This window comes from Phyllostomus hastatus, unplaced genomic scaffold, assembly GCF_019186645.2.
Source record: "Phyllostomus hastatus isolate PE091 unplaced genomic scaffold, TTU_PhHast_1.1 phas_contig_150, whole genome shotgun sequence".
In the NCBI taxonomy this organism is placed as follows: domain Eukaryota; kingdom Metazoa; phylum Chordata; class Mammalia; order Chiroptera; family Phyllostomidae; genus Phyllostomus; species Phyllostomus hastatus.
In genome coordinates, this window is record NW_025333611.1 from 14,873,651 (window position 1) to 14,898,914 (window position 25,264).

At 45.3% G+C, this 25,264-nt stretch overlaps 1 protein-coding gene across 1 annotated transcript; it reads right to left on the reverse strand.

The window, feature by feature from the left end:
* Window positions 1-10,949: 10,949 nt before the first annotated feature.
* LSM11 (LSM11, U7 small nuclear RNA associated) lies at window positions 10,950-24,318 on the reverse strand. The gene is made up of 4 exons (XM_045819517.1): window positions 23,860-24,318; window positions 18,514-18,653; window positions 16,538-16,621; window positions 10,950-16,095 (listed from the first exon to the last, which is right to left on the reverse strand). The coding sequence occupies exons 1-4, from the start codon at window positions 24,299-24,301 to the stop codon at window positions 15,685-15,687; spliced, it is 1,077 nt and encodes a 358-aa protein (XP_045675473.1). The 5' UTR covers window positions 24,302-24,318; the 3' UTR covers window positions 10,950-15,684.
* Window positions 24,319-25,264: the final 946 nt, after the last annotated feature.

Here is a 25,264-nt window from a genome sequence, read left to right on the forward strand (position 1 = left end):
AAGAAATAGAGACTTCTGTGAAGACTTTCAAAAAACCTAGTCTGCTTTGAGGACATAAAAGATGCACAGAACTCGCTTTTTCTTGTTCTTGCTCACTGCAAACTCACAGGTCTTCTCTTCCTTAACACTCGAGTACCACTGGCACACCCCTTTCATTCACAGTCCCCATGAGACCCACTGCGGGCTGCTGGAACTCCACGCCCCCAAGCCGTTATCCACTAATATACGGGTCTGCTTATATTGAATCTTTTCTTGTCTCATTTGAGATGAGATGAGGCCAGGCATGTTCAGGGGGGTATAGCCGTGGACATCTTGTCTCATTTGAAAAGAATGTTCTTAAGACACCTCTCAGAGATAATTCAGTTTGGGCTGGGAGCTGGGTATATACTGGGACCCATGAATGCAAAAAAAAAAAAAAAAGTCCCAGCAGTCCACCAGGTCAGGGGCCCAGGAAGAGAGGGGCACATTTCGCTGGACCACTGCTTGTTTCACAGTTGACAGAGATTATGGGGTCCTTTCTGATGTTTCCTGTTAGGCAGAATGATATTTTTTCCCCACATATTTGAGCAGCACCACCTCAGGTTTCTTGTTGGGGCTAGGTTGCTCTTCCCAGAGAATTTAGCATCCATGGGACAATGTGGACATTTTATGAATATTTTAAAGTTTCTTCAGCACATCGTGGAGGTGCTCAAACAGATGAAATACATAAAACGCAGCTGTAACCACTTGCAGAGCATGGCGGTGGCAGGAAGACACAGGGATGAGGAACAGCAACCTCTGCAGCTTTGAACCCACCAACACACACACGAACAACCAGATGCACACGAGTCCATACTGGAGTCCGACTGCAGAAAAGTGGCCATGCTTGCGAAAGATGATGATAATGATGGCGACATAATGATGCCCCCTCCCATTTCCCCTCAGTCTCCCCCTTACCTGCCACTCTCACCCCCATCCCGCCTCCCTGTCTCTCTCCCTAGTTGCCCTCCCTATTCACCTCCAGTAACTTCAAAAGGACACAAAGCAGAAAAAACTGATGACACTGGGGGAAGGACCACCTCTACGTTGCTCAAAACCCTCCCTCCCATTTGCAAAGGTCACCTTCCTCCGAGAGGCCTTCTCCAGTGACACAGTCACAAAGGCCGCCCCAGTCCCTTCCGCCACAGTCTTCCATTCTCCTGTTTGAGTTTTTTCATGGCATTTTGCACTGCCTAAAGCTATTGCTTATGTTTTGTTTCCTCGCGGTGTATGGTTTCTGTCCCTCTTCCCCAGTAGAATGTAAACACCAGTTTGCCATCAGTATCTCCACTGCTTAGAACAGTGCCCGGCCGCAGAGGTGCTCGGTAAACAAATGTCACCTGAACACATTCCCTCGACTATCCAGGAAGGTAACTCAGGCAGTTAGCACAGTGTCTAGTGGTAGTAAACACTTAGTAAATGGTGGCTGTCGTGTTTTTATCACACTCTTTTGGGACAGAAAAATTACCTGGCCCCTAGAATTTGATGTTCTTTCCTAGCCCAGCAAAACAATTTGGTTCTTCCCACCTCACTCTAACCCTAGAATAAAATTCCCCCCGAAGCCCCATAACTGCACACTACCCACCCTCAGCCCTAGTCCCAACATCTCTGTGTGTGAGCAATGTGGGCTTAGGGCTGAGATCCACCGCCCCCTTTGAAGATGCTGGGTGAAAAATCCCCACACACTCGGCCTTAGCTTTCTTTGTTCACTCTGTTTGCTTTGAAGACCTGCACGCGGTGCTGGGAAATCAATACGCAAGGCTGCTGCTGACCCCGTACGTGTCTCCTTGATTCTCCTCCGGGAGGCCCGGCTTACTCCAACGCCCCGAGAAGTCGTGAAGTGCCCGACTCTGTCTGCAAATTAAGGCCCTTGTAAGTAATCAAGGAACGCCGCGTTTAGTGTGCCGTGGATTTTCCATCGTGAGTGTCATTAGATGAAACAAAAGCACACAATACAGGTTTGTATAATGAACAAGCCTCAAGTTAGGTTTGCCGTGATAGGGTTATCAGTCATCACGCAAATTAATTATTTAGGAAAGCACTTTTTACAGTGGCTTTTCATTTAAGTTTTGCCCCTTGATGTATGTGTATAAAAATGACGAACTCATTGGACACTGCTATTGTACTTATGCATCTATCACTATCAGACCTTTTTTCGTAATTGGTTTATTAACTATAGCATCTTAATGATCTGTTTAAAATAAATAAACCATTTGCACAATTTCAAAGGTATTTTGTGAGGATCAGCTGATACTAAAATAGCACCAGCCTTATGTGCTTTTTCAGCAAGTGACCTAATTAGTTAATAAAGTAATTGAATATTAAAAAGGATGTTGCAAGTGATTAAAATTTAAGAGCCTTCAGAACGTTATTAAAGCTATAAATCATACATCACTGTTTTAATTTGCATAGCTGCAGAATTACTAATGGCCCCACGTGCACACGGGGCTTGGCAATTAGTTCTTTAACAAAATGTTAGTGATGTTGAGGTACCAAATTCTCTCAGCCTTTTTTGATAGCTATGTAGAAACCTGCTTTTGCCAGACTAAATGTCGAACTGTTGAAATTCTGCTTGCTTCCTTTGACAGGTATAGAGACCTTCACTCACCCGATGAATATTTATGAATACCTACTGTGTTAAGTGTTAAGTATAATGATGAACAGAACTGACACCATCCTAATGGAGTTTACATTCTGGAGTTAGTTGGGTAGAGATACTAGTCATGCACTTCTCTAAGTTCATGTGTAATTACAAGGAGTTAGGAAGGAAAAGTACGGGATGCTCCAAGGGGATTTTGCTCACGAAATCTGACTTCGTCTGCCAGATTAGGGACCACACACTGCATTCCAGGTGAAGGGGCTCAGCAGACTGAATTCTTGTTCGAGGGAGAAATGCTTGATGCACCTGCCAATGCTGTGCAGGAAGAACTGGGCGGAACTGTTGGGTGGTTGCCAACAGCCGTGACTGTTTCCTGGCTAGTGGGATCCCAGTTCTGTCTGGGTACAGTACTGGCACTGTGTTCACGGGACGTAGGCCCCGCCCAAGGATAAATGATGAGACATCTGAATGGATTGTTGTGATTGCATTGCTCTGTGCCTATGACTGGCTGGAGGTAGATACGTCCTGAGGGACTCTAAGAGGCTTTCTGGAGAATTTTCCACGCTGATGAAAGGAGGTGGACAAGGAGAACACCCTTTTCCTCCATGCTTTTGGATGTCATCATGAGTGGACGTGGTACTTGGAGCTATAGCAGCCATACTGAGACCATGAGGGGGAAGGCGAAACAAACAAAACCAAACCATACACAGTCCCTAACCCTGAGCCCTGATATTGTCGAGTTGCTGAACCAACTCTGGAAACTTGGAATGTCTTGATATATGAAAGAGTAAGTTGAAGTTGGATATTCTGTTATTTTCCACCTAAAGTGTCTTCACAGAACCAGGTGGGTTTAAAACAAAGACAATGGAACCTGAAAGACACATTAAGAGCCTAACATAACTGTCAGATGAGCAGTGGTAAAATGCTAAATGATGGTGGGGAGGAATAGGAGGGATGGAAAGTCAGGTCAAGAACAGGACTGAGGCACTGCAGACGCGGAGTCAAGAGAACGTGTTAACTCCTCGGTTATCCAAGGTGTCGGGTAGCAGCAGCTGCCACGCGCTGATATTTCCTACACTCAGGGCATTGTTCTGAGCGTTCTCACACTACCTCGTGCCATCCCTTCAGCAGCCGTATGAGGCACTATTCCTCGTCACCACGACTGAATCCTGGTTTAATCGCGCCCTGATTTCCTAAGTCGAATCTCGGTAGTCTCTGCCACCAGCAGTGGGCGAAAGCAGAAGTTACTTCGGGTTCCTCCAGAAAGCTGCTGGCTAGATTGCTGCTCCCAACATTTTTCACTTTATAACACACGTAAAAAATGGTAATGGTTTAAGGTCCACACTGGTATAAATTGAAGGGGACTTGGAGTATCCATACAGGACTTAGAAAAAGCCTTCATTACTCTTTCTTTATATTACATAATTATAAGAAATAACATTCAAAATTTAGGGAAGATACTAAATAGTAAATTTGTATACAAATTCTAAAATATAATCTCTTTAATTTTTAATGAGAAATTTGCATTTGTTTTTTATGAATATAGCTCTTTAATATTGGATTTTATGCTGGAAATAGCAACTCCAGATAAAGATTTTTAATCCAATCAAGACTTTTTAATGATGGTCTCTTTGAATTCTTGATAGTCATCACTAACTATAAAGTTTGTTCATGTAATATTTTTAAAAAGTCACATTTTTTAAACCCTTCCAAATTTTATAATATTTGGGTCATATTTAAAGAATGTAACAGTTCTTCCTTTTCTTCCATTGACTATTGCACTGTTGAAAACTTCTGAGATTGTGTGAACAGATTTCAAATCTTTGGGAACTTTCTCCAAGTATTTCAAAATAACGGTAATACTTTAACTCGAAGGCCACTCGTGCACGGTTAGAGCAGCTGCTGAGCACAGCCAGCCTGGACCCACTGACAGGGCTTGTCAGTCACGAACAGAGGAAAGAATCCAGGACGTGTGAAGACAGACTTGGCGCTGTGCCTGCCCAGAAACCCCCACCCTTCTCCCGCCCCTGAGGAACTTCCCACTGGCTCTCCGTTGGCCTGGGGCCGTGCTTGTTGCAGGGCTGGCTTCATGGGTGTTTACAAGGACCCTGTGCTTAGTCTAATGCTCTGCTGTCACCTTGAAATGATTTTTGAACAAACGGCCCAGCATTTTCATTTTTCCCTGGGCCCTGCACATTATGCAGGGGCGGTGCTGACATCTGGGGCACCTGGAATGTGAAATCCGTTGGTAGCTCCCCTGTGCCTTTGTCCATGATGGGCTTGGGCATATGTTACCCCTGGCCCTTGAGATGTGAAGCAACTTAACTGCTGCACTCAGCTCCTCGGCATGGAGCATAACAACCTGGGTGCCATCAGCTTCACTAGGTTCGATGTTCCCATAACCAGGGGCCACAGCTTCATAGCTTGTTCCGTTCGACCACTCCCTCTCCCGGAAGAATCCTGATGAAGTTGTGGACACCTGTGGATAGAGGTGACTGGCCCAGAGGTTCTAGCTACCCCAAGAACTGAGGCATCAGTTATATAATTCAAGATGCCATGGCTTACCACTTGGCAATCCTGTGCAGTGTGACTTCCCAGATATGTTACTTTCTGGTAAGATCTTTGTGACCAAAGATAAATCTAGCACGTCATTGGTAATCTTTCAAAATGAAGCAGTCAGCATTAACTTTTGAATTCCCACTCAATGCAAGACAGCCTAGAGGTGAGGTATGGTCATTGAGGGTTATATCCAGGGAGGTCTGACATGAAAGGTGGGGTGGGTAGGAAACATTCCGAATCCTGGGCTCTTCCTCTGGAACATGAGGGTTTAAACCCGTTTCTTCCAATCACTTTGGAATTTGTTATATCACTCTTGTTTGGCGTCATAGCATTGGTCTATTAAAACAACATATAAAGGCATACAAACATCTCTATTTACACACACACACACACACACACACACACAAACACACAAACACACACACAGTAACCAAAAACAATTCTAAGCCAGTCAGGGCAGATGACTCCCAGCACTGGAGAAGGCAGCTTCTGCCAAAATACTTTCCACGCAGCAACAGATGTGCTCAGATGAACTCTGGGGACGGGGAGGAGGGGGCGAGAGGCCTTGCTGAGGTGTGATTGGACTTGGCAAGGGTATGGAAGAGGCCATAATGAGAGCCTCAGGCTCCTCACACCGAATACCAAATGCACTAATCGCTCTCTGCCCTCAGAGGCAAAGATCACAAGTATGCAGCAGTCTTAGAAGGCGGCCATATAAACAGAATCCTGATAGATCATTCCTAAGTAAATGCAATGTTTATACTATTGTATGTAAATACACATACTACTCTTCCCAATGGCCCAACCTTACTGCTGCAGCAAGTATTAAGCAGTGAGAACATTGTAGATGCTAATGGCACGGAGTCCTTTCCCTGCTCTTTACTGTGGGAGTGGGGGTGTCTGTGTGTGTGGTGGGGCAGCAGTCATTCGAAGCAGTTCCTGTGGTCAGAGGAGTGGTCATCATGTCCATGTGCAATGGAAGAAGCTGCCATTGCATTCCTGCCTCTTCATGTTTGGTTTTCTGGTCTTAGTAAGTCTTGGCACCTACACAATTGGTCTGGCTCTCTTGCTCCCAAACAATGACTTTCCAAGGATGATGAGAAAGCTGTAAGAGTGCCAGAACGCAAGCAGCACTGAAACAATGAGTGACCGCTGCAAGAAGCCACACGGTATGGGGAACACGAGAAGAAACGTGAAAGCTATTCAACTTCTCGCCCTTTTGCACCCCAGGCGACCTTGTGTTTCCACATTACCGAAAGGACTGAAAGCTGTCCATCATTCCACCTGAATTTGTAAAACACACCCCACCTTTACCACTCTGCTTTGACATTTCTCCTCTTTTTAATGTACTGGGAGGCTCAAAAATGGAAGTGGTTGAGCTCTCTCTGCACCCTGAAGAAGCCCGTGTGTGTGCGTGTGTGTGTGTGTGTGTGTGTGTGTGTGTGTTTTCTGTGTGTCTGTCCTCCAGTGCACATTTTCATAACTGGGCTGGCTGTGACATGCTCAATTAATTGAAGAATACATTTTTATTACCAACACCACTATTGGTTGTATCTTGATCTCCATAAGGAACTGGCCAGCTGGGGAGATCAGCATGGTCTGGGGCATAACTGGAGGGGAACAAGGGTGTTGTGAAGACGACACATCTGCTTCGCATGTTTGTGCTTTGTTTAATCATAAAACGGCCGATAATGATGAGGATGTGTAAGATGCACAGTGTTAATGATGAGACCAGCGGAGAGTGCGAACAAAAGCCATGACTTTTGAGCTAAAGCTAGATGTCAATTAAGCCTAAGATTTCTTCAGAGTTTAGATTTTATAGCTACATATTTATGGCTACTAGGAAGATGCCTGGTGTTAAAATTCCTGCAAGAATAATTCCATCACATCAAGTGTGAAACTCCCATCACTGACCCCCACTCTTACCACTAAAACAATTGCTTTATACTGTTTTTGCTGATGTGACCATTTGATCATAAATCAATGTATTATTATCACATGCACAGCTTATATACCTGCAACATTTATTAACACACAGTACACTGATGGCTTGTGGCTCAGGAGGTGTTTGCAGATAGTATGAAGATAAACATTTTAATTTCACTAGTTGTATTTTAATGTGTACTCTCAATTTAGGATACATTTCCCACTTTTCCATTGATGGGAGCAATGTACCATCACTTTTAAGTGCAAGCTAAAAACTGAATCAATTTATAGAAAAATACTGAATAAAAAAAATGCAGTGGTCTACTTAGGATAAGGCAAAAATCATGAAGGTGTTCTGAAAATGACCCAACTTTTGGAAACAATGGGCTACGTAATAATGAGAAAGAAAATGTAGGTTTTGGGTTGGGTTTTCAATAGTGATGATGGCTACACTGAGCCATCCTGGTGACCAGTGCCACACACATGTAAGGCTGCTATCTGATGCCCCTAGAGCATGCTTTTCCACGTGACACTAATTGGCCCACACAGGAGTGAAACCATGACCCTTCCCTCATTAGCCACATGCACAGGCCAGCTGAGCTAGCTTGCTCTGGGTCACTGGGGTCCCATGTAGGAAATTACCATTCCAGTGCCCTGTGGTCCTTTCGTAACCTCAACTAATGAATGTCCCATGGAGCCTGATGTCATTCCTGGGGGAGCACACAGCTCTCCCAGCAGTGGGGAAGTTGATGATATTCTGAAGTTTGAACCTGGGGAGAGCCAAGGAAGTGGGGAGAACTCAGGCAGCCTGCAAACTCTCTTTCAGACACCTGTGCGCAAGAATAAAGGACGGCCGCATGCTGGTTTTTGTCTGTTTGTTTGCCAGGCCTGGTCCCAGGACATGAAATGTAAGCACAGGGTAGCAAAGAAAGCTGCTGAACATCACACAGCAAGCCAATGACAGCACGAATGACAGTAAGTCATTGCTGCCTGGACCGAACACGTTCTATCAGCAACCCTATGAGGCAGATGTCATTATGCCTGTTTTAGAGTTCCAGAAACTGGGACTCTGAAGTAACCAGAGGAAGAGCCTGGGATAGTGGGCTTGTCTCAGGATTGCCTTATTCTGGAAACTAACACATCAAGATGATGGGTAATTATACAAGATGGACAGACAACTTGCCGGTCCTTTCTGCTTGCGCCCCCTTTTAGGTTTCAGGAGAAAGACTATGGGCCCTTTTTTCCCCTTTAGCATATCGATGATTTAGCCCTGAGAAGAGTTTTTTTAAGTAAGGTGAATTTATGGTCAAGACTAAGAGAAAGCATTCTTCCCAAGTACTGGAGGGTGTTGGAAAGGAAGGGATGGCAGGTTTTCTAAAGGCATACTGAAGAGCTGGGAAAGGCCATGAGATACTCCATAGTCTTTTTAACAAGATCATTGGATCAGTACCCCTCCAACGGCCAAACTAACTGGTGGGTGAAAAACCACCTGGCACTCACCTAGCAGCCACCTCCCTGCCCTGGTCCTCTCTGGAAGGCACGGAGGCCTGAGTGTGAGCCCACTTCTCGTCAAAGGACAGTCCGAGTCAGAAGAGACTACAGACACTTGAGCACACCAACAAGCCACGATTAAATCGGCCCTCTGGTATCTGGTTACTCTAAGGGGATAACTCAGCCTGCCCTTAATTTTCTGGTCAATACCTAAGAAATCTAAGTATTTTTAAGGTGCAATTGACTAACAATAAAATTATGAGTCAGACCTACACAGAATTGCAAGTTTGCCATTAACAAAGAGATGTTGGAAAGTTACTTAACCCATGTCAGGTCCCTCCCATACATAATAGGGACAAAAATCCTCCTCTCGTTCTGGTTATAAGTAATGCACGTAATATGCGTGGCACAGGGTTGAAATACTCAAAAATGATAGTATTTCTTATTGAGCGTTCTGTCCTCTTCCCAGTCACAGAGTGTGATTGAGTGAAGTATGGTACAAGCTACCAGGGCCCACAAACACACGAGACAAAGCTTTTTATTGTAATCTTATTTTTAGTTATTCACCTGAAGACAGCATCTATTTATTATTTCACGTACTGTATTCCTCTTCACCATAGGCCACTGGGAAATTATGTGTTGAGGTAAAGAGGGGAAGGTCTTTTGAAGGCCTCGACATGAAGTGCTGAGACTTCCTCGCACTGGCCACCCACTCCTTCTGCCCCCGTGCCCGGCCTCACGCTACCGACTTTTCTGTGTCTATTACAAACGTTCTTCTGAATCCACAGCATATGTGCTTGCAGTTGTGGGGGCTCGGTTCTGGTTGTGGAATCACAAGAGAGCTGCAACTTTCTCACAGATGGGCTCCCAGGCCATCTGGATACTGGATACACGGGATTGTTTCCGAAATTGAGACAGAGCTGCTGAGAACCAGAGGCACGAAGACAGTGTTCTGTGATTCTTGGCCAGCAGGTGGGAAGAGGCTGGGTGAGGCTGACGGTACTCCAGGGTGAAAGGAGGAACCCCATGATGTGAGAGTAGCAAGAGACTCCCTAGAACAGTGGACACTGGGCAATTTGTCTCCTAAACACTCTTCCCCAAGCATGTTCACTGGCTGACTGCCATCGGTCAGGCTTCCTAACCTCAAATTAGGTAAATTCAATATTGGTAAGAAACATTTATATCACCACTTGAGTTGGTTATAGCTCGTTTTTGTTTGATTATCTCAGTCCAGACTGGTGAGCATTTAACAATTAATTGTAGAAGTGACTGGAGATCTGGGGAGATAGGTCCTTCTGGGACCTCTAGGAAAGCAGTTCTCTTTAACCCACTGCCACCTAGTGGTAACTTAGCAGACTGGAAAAGGCTTCATTTTCCTCCAAAGAGAGAATGGAGTTGGGCAAGAGACTTTTTCTTTCCTAGCCACTCCTATCCAAAAAGCACAGGGAAAGAATGATAGATATATGCATGTCATTCCACTGGCCTCCATTCTCCTGCCAAAATTTAACCGTCACTGTTTCATCTGAAACTGTCCTATTTCAAATGTCAAGCTGATTCTTCTGCTTTTATTTTGATTAGTGAGGACATTCTCATTTGCATTTTGAGATGCAGAACAAAAAAGCAACAGCCAGAACTAGAGCATTTGGATCTTGCCTCCCTTTCCTCCACTTCCTTGGTGGTTAGAAATTTCCTGGTAATAGGTCAGCTGAGCCCAACCTAATACCATATTCTTTCAAAGTGGAGAACTGGGTCTTGACAGTAAACTCGAGGTTTCCCTCTTTAAGAATCAACTTGATTTGTTTGTCCATCTTCCCAAGGTAACTGGGTTCTGGAAGTACACTAAGGAGATCAAGTAATCAGTGTGGCAAATCTCTGCACAGTTCAACTTTCTTTACATGCAGAGAAAAGCTGACGGCAAATTCAGATATTCTTGGAAGCAGTCAGGATCAATTAGATGTAGTAAAACATTCAGAAGGAGCAGTCAATGGTGACCTCAGCAGATCGTGAAGATAGTGAATTAATGCCACTGAGCTATTAGGGTGGGATGAATTCACAGGGCAATCACCATTGCTTGGGGCTTAGAAGAAATAGTTCACAATGTGGGGCAAGTTTCTTTTCTAAGCATGAACTTTAAATAAACTTGGAGGAACAGTTACCCCAAGGATAGAAATCTAGATGTGTGGCTTTGGTAAAGAAAAGGCACAAGGTTACAACAATGTCATTGTTTGAAATGTTTTAACTTTCTGGGTCCGTATCTTCTCTTGGTAACAGACCTCCCTGCCTCCTCTCCCCTCCCCACCCAAATCAGCAGAGACAAAGCAGCCAGTACATTAATACAATCATATTTATTCCAGCTTCCAGACTCCCATATGGCACATATCTAAAGCAGAACAATGCAAACTGATGTTACTAGCAGCAATCCTCCCTAAACAGGAAGGGGTTAGGTGAACTTAACATTAGGAGTAATTTCCAAGACAGGATTACAAGTCACAGTTTTTCTTTTAGCAGCTGGTATATGAGGAGAAAAACTCTAAATTCAGAGTCATCCAGGTTTAGCCCTGTCTACAAAAACAGTAATATGTCACGGTGCAGGGGAGTATCCCCAGGGTAGCCCCGGAGGCTCATGTCTTACGGCGTCAGTATGAAATAAGTAAATTACTCTTCGAGATAGAACTCACTACCCGCTTTACTGCCAGGACAACAGAAGAAGAACTGGACAACTGCCCTAGAACCCGGCTCCCACAAGATCCAGCCCAATAATCTTTGTTTAAATAAAATCCCGTAAAAGTTTTAGACATTTTCCTCCAGAGCTCTAAAAACATAACATCAGACGTTTGTTCCAAAGGACCAAAAATCAAAAGCAATTGCAATGTCCTGGGAAAAGCTTTTATAGCTTTCCTGAGGAGCAGTTCCATCTTTTCAGAGAGTATTTTTAAAGCAGCACTAACTCCGGTTGCTTATCAAACTACTTTCTATTCTCAATAAATAAAAGACCAATTGAAGGTCTCAGGTGTACTTATTTCCCCCGCTGCCCTCCCCCCCAGATCTCCAAACTATCCAAAGCCATTTCCTGACAGAAAGCTTTCATTTTTACTAGAGGAGTGCATGAGAACTTACAAACATTTGAAAAAATACTCAAAACACTGAGAGTACGAAGGTCCAACCCTTCCTCAGAGCCCAGGAAACAGTGGCAAGGAACCCCAAAGGCTTATCTTAAATCCATCAACTCAATTAGCCAGAAAGCAATGACAGACCACCCACCTTTGCAACATGAGCCCAGATAAGATATTCTTGCTATACAATTACTAAGAAAAGCCTTCTAGCAGTTACTGCCCAGAAAAACATGGGCTGATGAACAGAAGTTACTGAAAAGGGGCTGACTGCATTCTGTATTTGACACAGGAAAAGAACAATTACAACAGTTGGGAAACCATTACATTTATACCATGATACCCTTATATAAACCTTGACCTTCCCACAGCAATCATCTCATTCATAAAAAACTACACAAAGGACTGGAAAACTCTAGAGCAGCACCAGTGACAGCCAGCTGTCTTTGAATAATTTATTTTTTTTCTAAAGACAAAATTTAAAGAAGTAATTTATAGAATCTATTCTATTTCACGATTTTACCCGTGCCAGCTGCTGCAGGTACAGTGCAGACAGGAACACGAGTATGTCCTCTTCACCAAGTCAGGTTTTTATGCTTTCTCAAGGGATAGAAGCAGTGCACCCACATTTCTGGAAGGCCTCTGAGGATTCAGGGCAGCTCACAGCTCACGACCTGGCAGTCTCTGGAAGTGCTCCTGGACTGTCTCACCACAGAAATAGATAAAAAGCCTTCCCGATCCACTGACAACTCAGAGATAGAATTCCGATGCACCTACACTTCACCACTAATGGCATCTGGGCTTTCTGACCTGACACGCTCTGTGCACAGAGAGCAGGCTATCGCCGCCGCCACCGCCGCTCACTGCCTGCCTCCCCACGGCCCACCTCTGCCGTAAGATGGTCCCGAAAGGAAGCAGAAATGCGTCCCAGACACTAGAACGAACCAGCGGAGGTGCAAGTCCTCCTCATGGTAGACAGTGGAATTACTTCTATGTGCAAAGAGTGCACACGGTTTCTGGGTGTTGAAACCATTATCTTCCATTTCTTAATCCCTTGTTCTTACCTAACAAAGCTGGGAACTCCTGGGAGCGCCTCAACAGGAAAAGAGGTATGCCCTGTGAAAATGTCTAGAGAACACATCCCCAAGTTTAGGGATTGCTCTGAAGAACCAAAGTTGGATGTTCAAAAACAAGTGCTCTTCCTACCACGTTCCCCAACCCAAGTCTCCGGGAGAACACCGAAGCTGGCCATGCTGCTCCCCAGCTGCTCCGAGCCCCTGGGGGCGAGCGGTGGGGGCTCAGACCCTGGGACCCTACCGTTCTGCCCCTTCCCCCCTCCCGAGAGAGACTCAGTCATTTCCACAGCAGTTCACTGTAAGGTCTGGATTAGCACATTGTTTTGAGCAGCATACACATTGTTAGGACCTATTTTTTCTTCCTCAGGAAAAATTTCTCCAATAATAAGGAAAAAGGCAATGATTTTTAAAAACTGACTTTTCTAAAAAAGTATCACACTTTGTACAAAAAGCACATTATTAGATAGTTCATTCATTCTGGGATCACTGTCCAAACCAAACAAATAAATGGGCACGTAAAACAGGTTACACAGTTTTATAATAATTTTCAGAGCTGGGATTGTCAAGTTGGGCAGAAAAGGACATCAGTCCTATATGGATATATGAAAATTGTATACAAACATGAAAGAAAGCATGTGTTTAAAGTAAATCAGGTTGGATTTAGTCAGACATGATTAAATCTTTAGAATGAATAGAAACTGATTATATTCCTTCTCGTTTCAAAGCTCAACTGTACTGGGAGGACCTAGCATCCATCACGGCTCCCGGCCAAGGAGCCAGCGGGGAGGCAGATGGGGACGGCCGGACATGGGCGGGCCAGTGCAGAGGCAGAGCCTGGGGGCCGCAGGGCTAACACGACACTGCTAACTGGAGGGCCAAGATCTCAGACACACCATTTAGAAGAGATGAGACTGGCAGGTCCCAAAGATGACTGTTCCAAGTCTGTGACCAGGAACCTCTTTGAATGTTTAGTGGGTCTGCTCTGGCCCAAAAAGCATAAAGATACATTTTAAAATAAAAAAAATAAATAAACAAAACAGTTTCCACAAATTCCCTTGTGGGGATGTGTCATTTTTCGATGCTCATTCTCCCTCTGGTACTGTCATATAAACCCCTAGGAAGTTCAGGGGAATTCTGTCTGACAATGATCAGATAGTGGGGGCTAGGATGTAGGGGGCACAGCAAAGAAATGTTATTCTCCTCTTACTGAAGATATTCTTCTGAAACATCCATTGTCCCTTAGAAGAAAGGAATGGAACATGGAAAATAGTTCCTGAAGATATCACTGCCTTCTGACCACAGAAAGATCATAATTATGACACCTACAGGGATCACTTCCTTATGTGGCACCTGCCTTGCTTGTAAGATTTCTTACCGAACTATGAAATAGAGTTAATAAAAACCACTCATGGCACTTACACATGTTCAGAAAGTTTGAAATGCCTTCCTAAAACAGTCTCAGTGCCCCTGTGAGGAAAGTGTCTGACAGGGAAAAACAGAGGCACAGAGGGACTAAGCCTGCTCTCCTTTTGTTATACAATGAGCCCGTGACCCAGCTAGCAGAAGGACAAGGCATCCTGGCTCCATAAACTCTATTAACCCTGCTTTTCAAAGGCTTATCTAAGTCACACAACCAATACAGCAGGAGAAATTTTTCTTTTCAAGCATTTTAACTAGTAGCTATTTCTTATTTTCGCTTTGAACATGAGTTACCTACAATAAAACCAAATATAAACAAAACAAAACAAAAAACAATATTGCCTAACAGTCTGTGTCGCGATGTCGCCTATTCCGCACGTGACCATGACTCAAGCAGCATTAGCGAGCGCTGTGGTGTTCCTGCGACTGCCGTCAGGCTGTGAGCAAGGTGCCCCTTTCGGGCAGCACCACTGTCGTTTGTGAGAACCTCTTTGGCCTGACACAAGAAAATAATGAAACTACCACCACTGCCCCGTGGAAAACCATTCGGAAAGATATTCTACACTGGGCCAGCCCTGCCTGGAAAGGGGACTCTCAGCTGTATGACACATGTGTATTACTGAGTTCATGCAGCACTCTCTTTGAAGCCAGACATGAGGGTCACAGTCCCTTGCCATAAAGCTCACAGGACAGGTCAGAAAGGGGCAATACACAGGGTACATGCATTAGCACCATGCCACAGAAGTTAGAGAGAAGGACAAGAAGCCACCACGTGAGCCTCTTACAGTCCCACCTGGTATGCCATTCACAGAAGTTACCACTGGTAAGGAAAGACCACTGAGGTCCCCTATTCCTTTCCATAATAAGGAGAGGGATAAAAACAGGGCATTCATTGCTGGCTGCTTTAAGCACACCAACTATTCATATTTTACCCTTACATAAGTTGGCAGCTTTCTGAGCTCTTATAGATATCCACAGATTACAGTTCCTGATTAAGAGAAAATGGTATAGAGCAAAATTTAACAGTCAGTTACAAAATATGAGTGCAGGGCTCCATGGCAGGGTATACTGCTCCTCTTAGATTCGAATTCATGAGTACTCAGCGCACCACCTTGTACAACGAGAGTTTCTTTCCCCCATGCTATGGAGTCCATGGGGTGAACTCAACTGACAACATAACTCCTGATTCAAATGGAAGGTCTTATCTTTGGTTTGAGTGTTTGAAGTAGACCACAATCCCAAATCAGATGTATGTGCCCGTGTGCAGCTTTAGCCTTGATATTCATGCAAACGCCCACCCTCCCAAGACCTGTCTCCCTTGAGGGCGCTCATCTCCCCGAGAGCCCAAGCCTGGCTACCTCCTCAACACATGCAGTACCAGAGGGAATCATTCCGACTCAGGGATTCACTGGGACACTAGGATACAGCATAGCAGCAGTTCATGCATTTTATTTCTAAAAGCCAAAGCTCAAGTGAGGCTGAGCGGTCACTGTGCCAGATGAACCAGCAGGACATTCTCTCCTCGAATGAAAATCTGATTTATGTGTCTAGTGAATACCTTTTGGTAATCTACTTTGGGCTTTTTCTTTTTCTTACGGGACTGGCCCCTAGAAAGTGTGGTAGCTCTGGAAAAGGTACCTCCCACACTAGACCCTTCTGTCCGCAGAGTCCTCCCTGACAGCTCGGACCGGGACTCCTCCCTTGTGGACGCCTGCAGGGAGGAAGGAACGGAGCGGGAAGGTTTGCGTGAACCCCGGTCAGTGTCTCCTCTTCCCCACACTGACGCTACCTTCCAAGTGGATGTCTGGGAGTATCTGGACAGAGTGGAGTCTTCAACTGCAGACTTAGAGTCTGCCTCCTTCTTGGAAGAATCCTGAAGTTTTAGTCGATCAAATAGCTACAAGGAAAGCAATGACAAGTATTAGCCCTTAGCATCCCTATTCCAATATACAGAAAAAAGACCAAATTCTTTCATTGTGCTCTGTGGACAACTTGCTTCACAACTTTTAAAAAGTTAGCAATGACTTTTCTATTTCTACCCATAACTCAGATAAATCAGCAAGTATGTCAAGAGAAAAGGCACCTGCTTATTTCTACAGGGTAAAAGAGAAAGACTTTTAGGCCCTCTAAGAGGTAACTTATTGCAGGTCAGAAGCATGAATTCATCTGATATTAGCTGGAAGCATAAGAAGACAGCCTGAGGAAGACCTTGGGCCAGACACAGCTGGCTGGCAGCGCTACGGCTTTCCCACTAGGAAACATGCTCACTGGGCTCAGTGACTTTAACTCCTAAGCTGAAAGCGTGCTGGGTGCCCAGGAAGTAAGGAGAAATGGCCTACCCTGGTGAGAGTCAATGAAGAATCCCGCTCATACGCTTTGCCTAGGACAGGCTTTCGGTAGGTCTCATCCACATCAGTAAGTGCCTAGAGAAACAGCCCAAAGGGGAAAATAAGACAGAGATAAAAAATACTATTTCTATAGCTCTCAAAAAAATTTTAAACGCAGAATAACATCTAATTGTAGCGTAATTAAACTTAAGAGGTGACTCAGCCACTGGGCAGAGAAAAAATGGTAATACCTGGCACCCTCTAAGTAGGATTTCCAAGTGGCTACGACCATATAAGACGAATTTCTACTGTGGTAAGGGGCCTTTACAACTGCAGAGAGGTTCTTAAATTTCACTGTGCATAAACTCTAGGAAGCTTATTCAAGTATGAATCCAAGGCTGCTACCGTCCTAGAGATTCAGATTCAGCAGGTCGGGATGAAGCCTAGGAACTTTCTGTTTTAACCAGAAATCCCCGGTGACTCTGCCGCAGGACAGCCTTAGACACACTTTGAGAAGCACTACTAATTGCCTCTTCTCCTTTTCCAGTCTCTAAGTTTTATGAAGCAATTAACAGAGACTGACCAGAGTTATACAATGAATTACTGGTGAATTCTCACCATTGAGAGATCAGCCACACAGGACAGCTGTCAGGATCAAATGAGATCCTGTGTGAGAAACTACTTTGAAAAGTGTAAATCACTGTACAAATATAAGCTGACAGTGTCATGATTATCAGCACTGTCATTACATATGTTCTCTTAAGTCCTTTTCCTTCAAAGGTAAAATTATAATAAAATATATTTCTTCATATTTTAGAGGTGAGAAAACTGAGCCTCAGAAATTACCTTGCCTAGAGTCACACAGTTACCAAGTGGTAAAGTTAGGATTCGATTCCAGGTTTTCTGATTCCATGATGGTTAACACGGTTTTAAAAGTCAGAAAGAACTAAAATAAAGTCCTAGTACTTCCATTTACTAACAGTGTGATCTGGACCAATCTTCCAAAATCTGTAGCCTCAACCCCTTCATTTGTGAAATGAAACAGAAATATATCTGCAATTCATTCACTGAAATAATATATATATAAAGTTCTTATTATATATGTATAGTATCTGGCACATAAGCACTTACTAAATATTAGTAACTACTATTATTATGCAGGGGAATGCATGGATGCAGACAAAGTGCAGGGAAGAGAAAAGTTGGAGACGGATGACCACATGGAGGAGAAACACCAGGAAGCCCTGGTGGCTCCTACTTTAAATGCCTCACATTACATTGTGCTATGTCATAACATATCCCTTCTTTTCTTCAAGTGTCTAGTAAACAGTAGCCTCTAGAAGGCTGGGAGTGTGTGTACACTTCTTCATAAGCAAACACCATGCAAAGTATTATCTTTCTTTTTAAAAAATGTAATCTTTATTATATTTTTTCTATCTTTCCAAAAACAGAAGAGTGACAGTTCCTTCCTGAAACTTCTGTACTTAGCATTGTGCCAAGCCAAAGTGAGATGCCGATAAATATTTTTAATAGGAAATCAATGTAAAATTACTAAACAGGTGAAATAAGTCATTATTCCTTAAGGCTGGATTTCTCAACCTTGGCATTAAAAACATTCTGCACTGGATACATTTCTGTTGTTGGCGGGTGCTGTCTGCATTGTAGGACATGCAGCAAAACCCATGGCCTCTACCCACTAGATGCCAGGAGCACCCTGTTCCACGGTGTGACAATCAAAAAAATGTCCCCAGACACTAACAAATGTCCCTGGGAGGGAGAGAGGGCAAAGTTACCCAACTGAAAGTCACTGCCTTAAGGAAAACAATAAAAAGAACCTTTTTGTGGCTTCCCAAGAGAGTGTAAGGATTCTAGTTTTTCTGGGAAGTTATTCTGTAGGTTTTGCTGAATAAGGTTACTCAGGACCTTTAGACTTATAAAAGATTTAATCCCCAAAGGTTCTTCCAGCCCCTTGCGGAAGGCTCAATTACCATATTCCAGAACTTGTCAAACGCCACGAGGAAGCCCGTGCAGACGCCCCGAAGCCCCTTGAAAGTGCGGATGTGAACGTTCACCTTCACCCCTTCCCGGATACAGCGATGGAGCTCACCCAGAGGGCTGCCTTCGTGCACTGAAACAAGAGAAGAACAGTCAGCGTAGCACGAACATCTGCTCTCACTCCCAGAACTGACAACCAAGGCCACCCATCCGTCCCAGCAACACAAGGCAGCACTGTGCAGTGGCAGCCTCACTGTGGGGACAGGGAAGCCCAATGGGCAATATGGCTGTTACAGGCAACACACAACACACACTGGAATGAGACTAGATTCCAACACAATGTGGATAAACCATGTGAATGGCTATCATCCAAAAGTTTCGCCTTCTGTACATCCCAGAGTCTATGATTCTAAGATGCATCATAATTTAAAACCTTTCTGGGCAAAAAAGAAATACCACATTAAATGTACACAGCAGCTAGATTCTTCTCATTCTGTGTCTTGTTAAGATGTTTTTTAGGATAATTCTTGTGAGCCACATATCCAGCTTGAGCCCTCCAAAGCACCAAAAATCTTCTTATGTCTGAAGTGTTTCAATATACATCACCTTCACACTAGCAGTCACGCACCTGCTTGTATTCCAAGCCTTGCTGGGGGAAAGGCACCTACCAAACATTTGGCTGCCATGAGACTGCTGATGAGCATCACGTAAAAAGAGCAGTGTGGCAATGCATAAGAGTGCCGGGATGATACTATCAGCTTTTACCATGACGGATTCTTTTTGCAGAGCTTGGGAACAGAGATGAATTTTTTTATTTCATGTTAATTTACCCTTCATGATTTGCTGCCTATACTACATAGTATATACAACCTCTCAAAAGAAAATCACACACATACACATTCTCTCTCTCACACACACACTCGCACATTCATGCGTACAGTCTCAGTCTTTCCCTCCCTCCCAAGTTTGCAAGGCAGAATTCTTTGGAGGTCACTGCCATTGAAAGTAAACAAACAAAAAATGACGGTTTTCTTTCTAGTGGCACAAAAATAGAACAATAGGTCTACAGTTTGGTTCGGATAACTCTGTTGGTTACTCTTGACCTTGTTCTTCACTCACGGATGGGCTTATAAATGATGGCAGTGATAAATTAATAAAAGAAAATACTCTTGAAAGAAAGTGGCATAAAGTGAGAAGTAGGAGCTTATGTCAGACTGAAGATGCAGCAAGAAGGCACCAGGTGATACAGAGTGGCAGAAACAGCAGCCTTGGAAAGGAACGTGAGAACCTTGGTCTGACCTTCATCATCTACTCTTCCTCTAGCAAGTCTAAAATTCTCGGACCCTTTGGTGTGTGTGTGTGGGTGTACATGTATCTGGATATGTGTTACAAACTGTTAAATCCAACATTGTAAACAACTTTCAGTGTGACCTTGGTAAATAATTTTCTCTCTACAAGTCCAAGTTTCCTCATTCATAAAATAAAGTTAGAGGACTAGTTAGCTTCTAGACTCAGGAATAAATCTCCATAATTCAAATACTTAGAAAACTGATTACAGTGCTTGGATTACTCGCTTTGCCTACATACACAGACACTGCCCCCACCTCACCCCCTTACACATGTGTTTCCACAAAGAATGGAAAGACCATTCTGTATCTAAGTTGGAAGCAAATAGGGCACTGCTTCTCCCTGCACACCCCCAAATCAAAGAGGAAGGACAAGCATGTGGCTTAACAAGTCCTCTATTCTAACTAAACCAACAGGAAACTCAGGTCTTTCATCTCTCACATCTGTGTCTTTCCCTTGATTTTTTTTCCTTCCAAAAGTGTAATAAGGTGTCGTTCCAGGAAGCATTTCTCTCCCTCTGTGATCAAAGGTGCAACACCAGCACCACCCATCAGAGCAACCTGCCAAGGCGAAAATGAGCTTCACGTTCTCGACCTCTTTCCAGCCGCCTCTGTGACAAACTCCAAATAAGTATGAGCTAAGCTAATAAAAACTTAATATGACCAAAGGCAAAAAAAAAAAAAAAGCACCTTTTTTGCAGAAAACTTTTCTTCTAAACCCCCCTTTCCATTGCCACTGTGCTTGGGCCACACCCTCCCAAATCCAGGTCACTTTGAAAAGCTCCTCTCTTACTTTTCTCCCTGCTCATGGCCATCACAAAATTCAAACAAGAGATTCTCAATAACTAAGACCTTTCTCCTTCACAACCAACCATATCACCATCATCACTGTCACCATCATTATCACCAATTACTAGGCCCTCAGTATGGGCCACGCCCTGTGGTAAGTTTAACTTTATGTACCACTATTTTCTTTAATCGTCACAACTAACACATAGGTAGCCTTATTTCCACTCAGTCTATAGGTGAGGAAATCAAGGCTCAGGAAAGTTGAAATAGTTTGCTCAAAGTCACCCACCTACCTAGTAAACAGCTGAGCCAACAGCCAATAGAGGCAGAGTACATGCACCCTGACCAAAGCTTTTGATGGCAGTCTACCAGGGACATCTCACATTCCCCCGAGAACCTTCCTGCATGTTAAGGAAGATTGTTGTTGTAAGTGCTTTAGAGGTGTTAACTAATTTAAACCTCACCACAATGGAGTCTATCGTGGTCCTCCCTTCGCATATGGGGAAGCTGGGGCCCCCAAGGGTCTAAGTGACTGGCCTAAACTGAAACAGCTGGCAGCGGGGCAGTCGGTGCTCACACAGAGGCAGTCAAACCTGCGTTCTTCTCCACCCTCAAATGCGTTTTACCGCCAGAAACTTAGCTCCTAAAACATCTGCTCTGAAAGTGCTTTTGCTTAAGAGTACACTCCACGGTTCCCACTCTCTATCATCACAAAGTCGAACAGAAACTCTTCCAGCTGGCTCTTCCATGGATTCTAGCAACAGGTCCCTCTCTGGACCCAAATTCCACTCTCACTGCTCTGGATACACACCCTCAGCCTCACACATGCAGCACCCCCCACACACCAAAAAACGAGCACACAAGGAAGCACAAGAATGACGTCCTCTCCTCCTCCTCCCCTGAGATGAGCGTACGGGGTAAGCACAGAGGCCCTGGGGCTGGACAAACCCAGGATTCTCAGCTGCAAACTAACCAGCTTTTAGGGCCCTTTAGGGGGCCCTAAAAGGTAATAACTGAGCCTCAGTTTCTTCATCTACAAAGTTGCATCTAAGGGCAAAATGAGATACAATGCATTTAAAGAGCTTAGCAAAATGTAGAGCACATATGTGCTCAATAATAGTAGCTATAGCCCTGGTTGCCATAGCTCAGTGGATTGAGCGTGGGCTGTGAACCAAAGTGTCGCAGGTTCGATTCCCAGTCAAGGCACATGCCTGGGTTGCAGGCCAGGGCCCCCAGCAACCGCACATTGATGTCTGTCTGTCTGTCTGTCTGTCTCTCTCTCTTTCTCCTTCCCTTCCCGCTCTAAAAATAAATAAATTAAAAAAAAATAATAGTAGCTACAATCAGCAGCAATAGAATTATCACCTGGCTTACAAAGGGGCACAAGGAGCCTTTTTGGGTGATGGAAGTGTTCTGTATCTTAACTGTGGTGGTGATTTCAAAACATGAAAAGGGAGTATTTCGCTATACGTAAATTACACCTCAACAGCCTGATTTTCAAATAATTACTGGTATCTGGAACTGTGGTCTTCCTTGCCTTCAAGGCCTTCAAAGGCCTTGCCTTTAGGCCTTCAAGACCTAAAGTTTACCCTTACAGGAACTCTTTCTTGAATACATCTAGTCTTCATCCATGCTTCTGTTTTTGTTTTGGTTTTGGGGGTTTTTTGTTGTTATTATTTTGCTTTCTGAAGGTCATAACTCTCTGTGACGCCTACCTATCTCCGTCATGTACACACACACTACTGTTTCCAGTGGCATGACTAGAATTTTCAGAGCAAACCGAGGCCTTGATTCCTGGCATACATTTTAAAGTGGTAAATCCACAAAGCTGGGCTTCACGCTCTGCCAGAACAATACATACAGCACAGGTGCTCCCCAGGTAAAGGGAAAGCCGTCCGCCACATAGAAATATTTCTTTTCCTTGACAATCTCAGTGGCAAAGCAATAACTGGCAAAATGGAAAGGAATGTTACATGCTGAGACCTGGGGCACATTTCAAAGACCTGATGTGGCAAAAAATAGAGGCAAAACCAGGTCCCCCAAACTGCTCTTACTTTAGGAACATGATACCCCATCTTTGTGCTACTGCAGGACAAGCAATGTGGGGTGAACCCTAAACTTGGGCAAGGCTGCTCTGGCAAGGTGAACCACCTGACAGAGGCACCCCCAACAGCACACAGCTTTCCAGGATGTTTCTCTCTAAATAAACACATTTCTAGGAATAAAACAAAATATACTCTTGCTTAGCACAACCCTCCATTCCGAAGGCAAGGATCTAATAATGTCACAATTCAGCTATCAGGACATAGATGCTCTGAATGGCTAAGTAGGTCACTGCATTCACCTGGCAGATGTCAGAACTGCTTGCCAGATGACTAAAGATATAACCCTGGGCTGTTTTTATTCCGTTTATACAAGACCTAATTCACACATTAGCAACCTCTGCTGTTTACAGCTTTGCTCTAAGGATCTATTAGGAGGCTCCAAGAGCTGTAAAACAGTGTCTGTGTCTTAGTGGCATCTGTGCCTGCTGCATTCTAGCACTTGAGATCTGGCAAAGTGAACAGGTGCACATCGAGAGTCTGTGACCCTTCTACTTACAGCACCGGAGAAGGAGCTGTCACTTAACGTGCAGGGGTTGAGGTTATGTCCCCCTGCGCCATCTGAACACATCTCCCCACACTCCCTTCCATCGTTCCCACACCCCACTGACCACTCACTCCCCTAATGCTAGCTGTGTACCACCTCCTCCGTCTGTGGCCCCCAAGACCTGCTGTCACCTCTGCAAACCCTTCCTGTGGTCTCCAGGCCCCACTTCTCCAGACCCGCCCCCCGCCCCCATTCCTGCAGATTCCTCTGTGCTCTCTGCAGGTTCCTCATCACCCCACCACCTTTGCAGACCGACACCCATTACCTATGCAGACCCTCCCCATAGCACCCGATTCCCTCTCCAGCTTTTTCCACTCTGCCTCAGGGCTCGTGCGGATCCTTCATCACTCTGGACGACCGCTCCCATTTCCCACGGCACTCAAGCACAACCCCCCTCCCCAATAGTTGCTGACCATCTCGGCAAACCGTCACAAGACCCTTCCCCTAAAATGTACAGACCCTAATACGCCAAGTCCCCATCGTCCCGCATGTGCCCCTTGGGCCGCCCCCTCCCGTGCAGCCGGCCAGTTCCTCGTCCGCGCCCACCGGACTCACAGGGCATTCGCGTGAGCACGTTGCGCGGCGCCTTCCTGCTCCGGCCCGGAGGCCGGCGGCTGTCCCGGTCGGCCTCGTCCCCTTCCTTTTTGACCACCATGAGGCGGCGGAGGCGCTCGATGCGCTCGGGGTCCGGGACGGCGGCGTCCGCACGGCGGCGGGTCCTGCTGGAGGGTCGAGCGGCGGCGGAGGCCCCTGAGGCTGGGTCTGCGCCCCGCGCCCGCCCGCGCCCGCCGCCCCGGGACCCCGTCCGGAGGAAGGTCTCGTACGCGGCCACGTTGTTGAAGCAGGGCGCGTTGGGGTAGGGGATGGGAGGCAGGCGGGGTGAGTACAGGGCCAGCAGCGGGTCGAAGCTGTCCGAGTTGACATCCAACCGCGGGCTGGGCGGGCCCGCCGGGCTCCCGGCGCCAGGCGACCTCGCCCCCCGCTCCCGCTCCTCCATGTTTGAAAGGCCCGCAAGCTGAGGCCGATGGGAAGAAGGAGCGGGGCCGCCAGAGGGCGGCACTGCGCAGCCGCGGGGCGGGGTCGCACTGCGCCGGCGCGGCCGCGGGAGGGCAGCACAAGTCCGCGGTCTGCGACTCCAGGGGCGTGGCGCGCAGCTGCAGCTTATCAGGGTTCCCCACCGCTCGGGGCAAGGGTGACGGGTTAATCTGTTTTAAAGCTGTTTCCCCATCTGTATTTCACTGAGCGTGTTCGTTAACACTCCAGATTCCCTGGGGTCGAATCCCGGACCAGTAGGTTAACAAACTCCCCAGGCGTGTCTCTATTCGCTGGGACTGCCGTTTACTCCTAGCTTGAGTGGGCAGGAAGAGGACTAGAAATGTCCCAATTTGCTTTCATGCTGAATAGTACCGTTGGGGTTAAGCCTCTCTGGACTCAAATTACTTAGCTTTTCTGGGTCTTCACATTTTCATCTTCAATGTGACTAATAGTTGCTACGTCCTAGAATTGCCCTAACAAGAAAGATGCAGTGCCGAGTGCATAAATGCTCTATGAATGTTAGCTAATATTGGTTAAGTGCACAATGAAATAATGAAGAGTGGGTGGATCCCAGTCCTCCATTTCCTACATCCTATTTAAAAAGTAATTTGCACTAACACAGAAATCTTAGTATTAAAGAAAAATCATTATATCAGTGATTTTCTAAGCGTTGCTGAGCAACTGGAGGAAATGATCCTGCTCTTGGAACACAGGATGAAGGATTTACAAGACTGGCTGTACTTTATACACTCTGCTCAGCAAAACATTTTTTAATAGTAAAATGATAGTCTTCCCTAAAGGCCCAGGTATTAATTATCCCCTCATCCAGCAGAGGTAAGATGTTCCAGTTACCTACAGGCCACAAAAATCTAACTGCCACCACTCCTCAAAACTATCAACTAGTATTAACTCTACACTGGCTGCT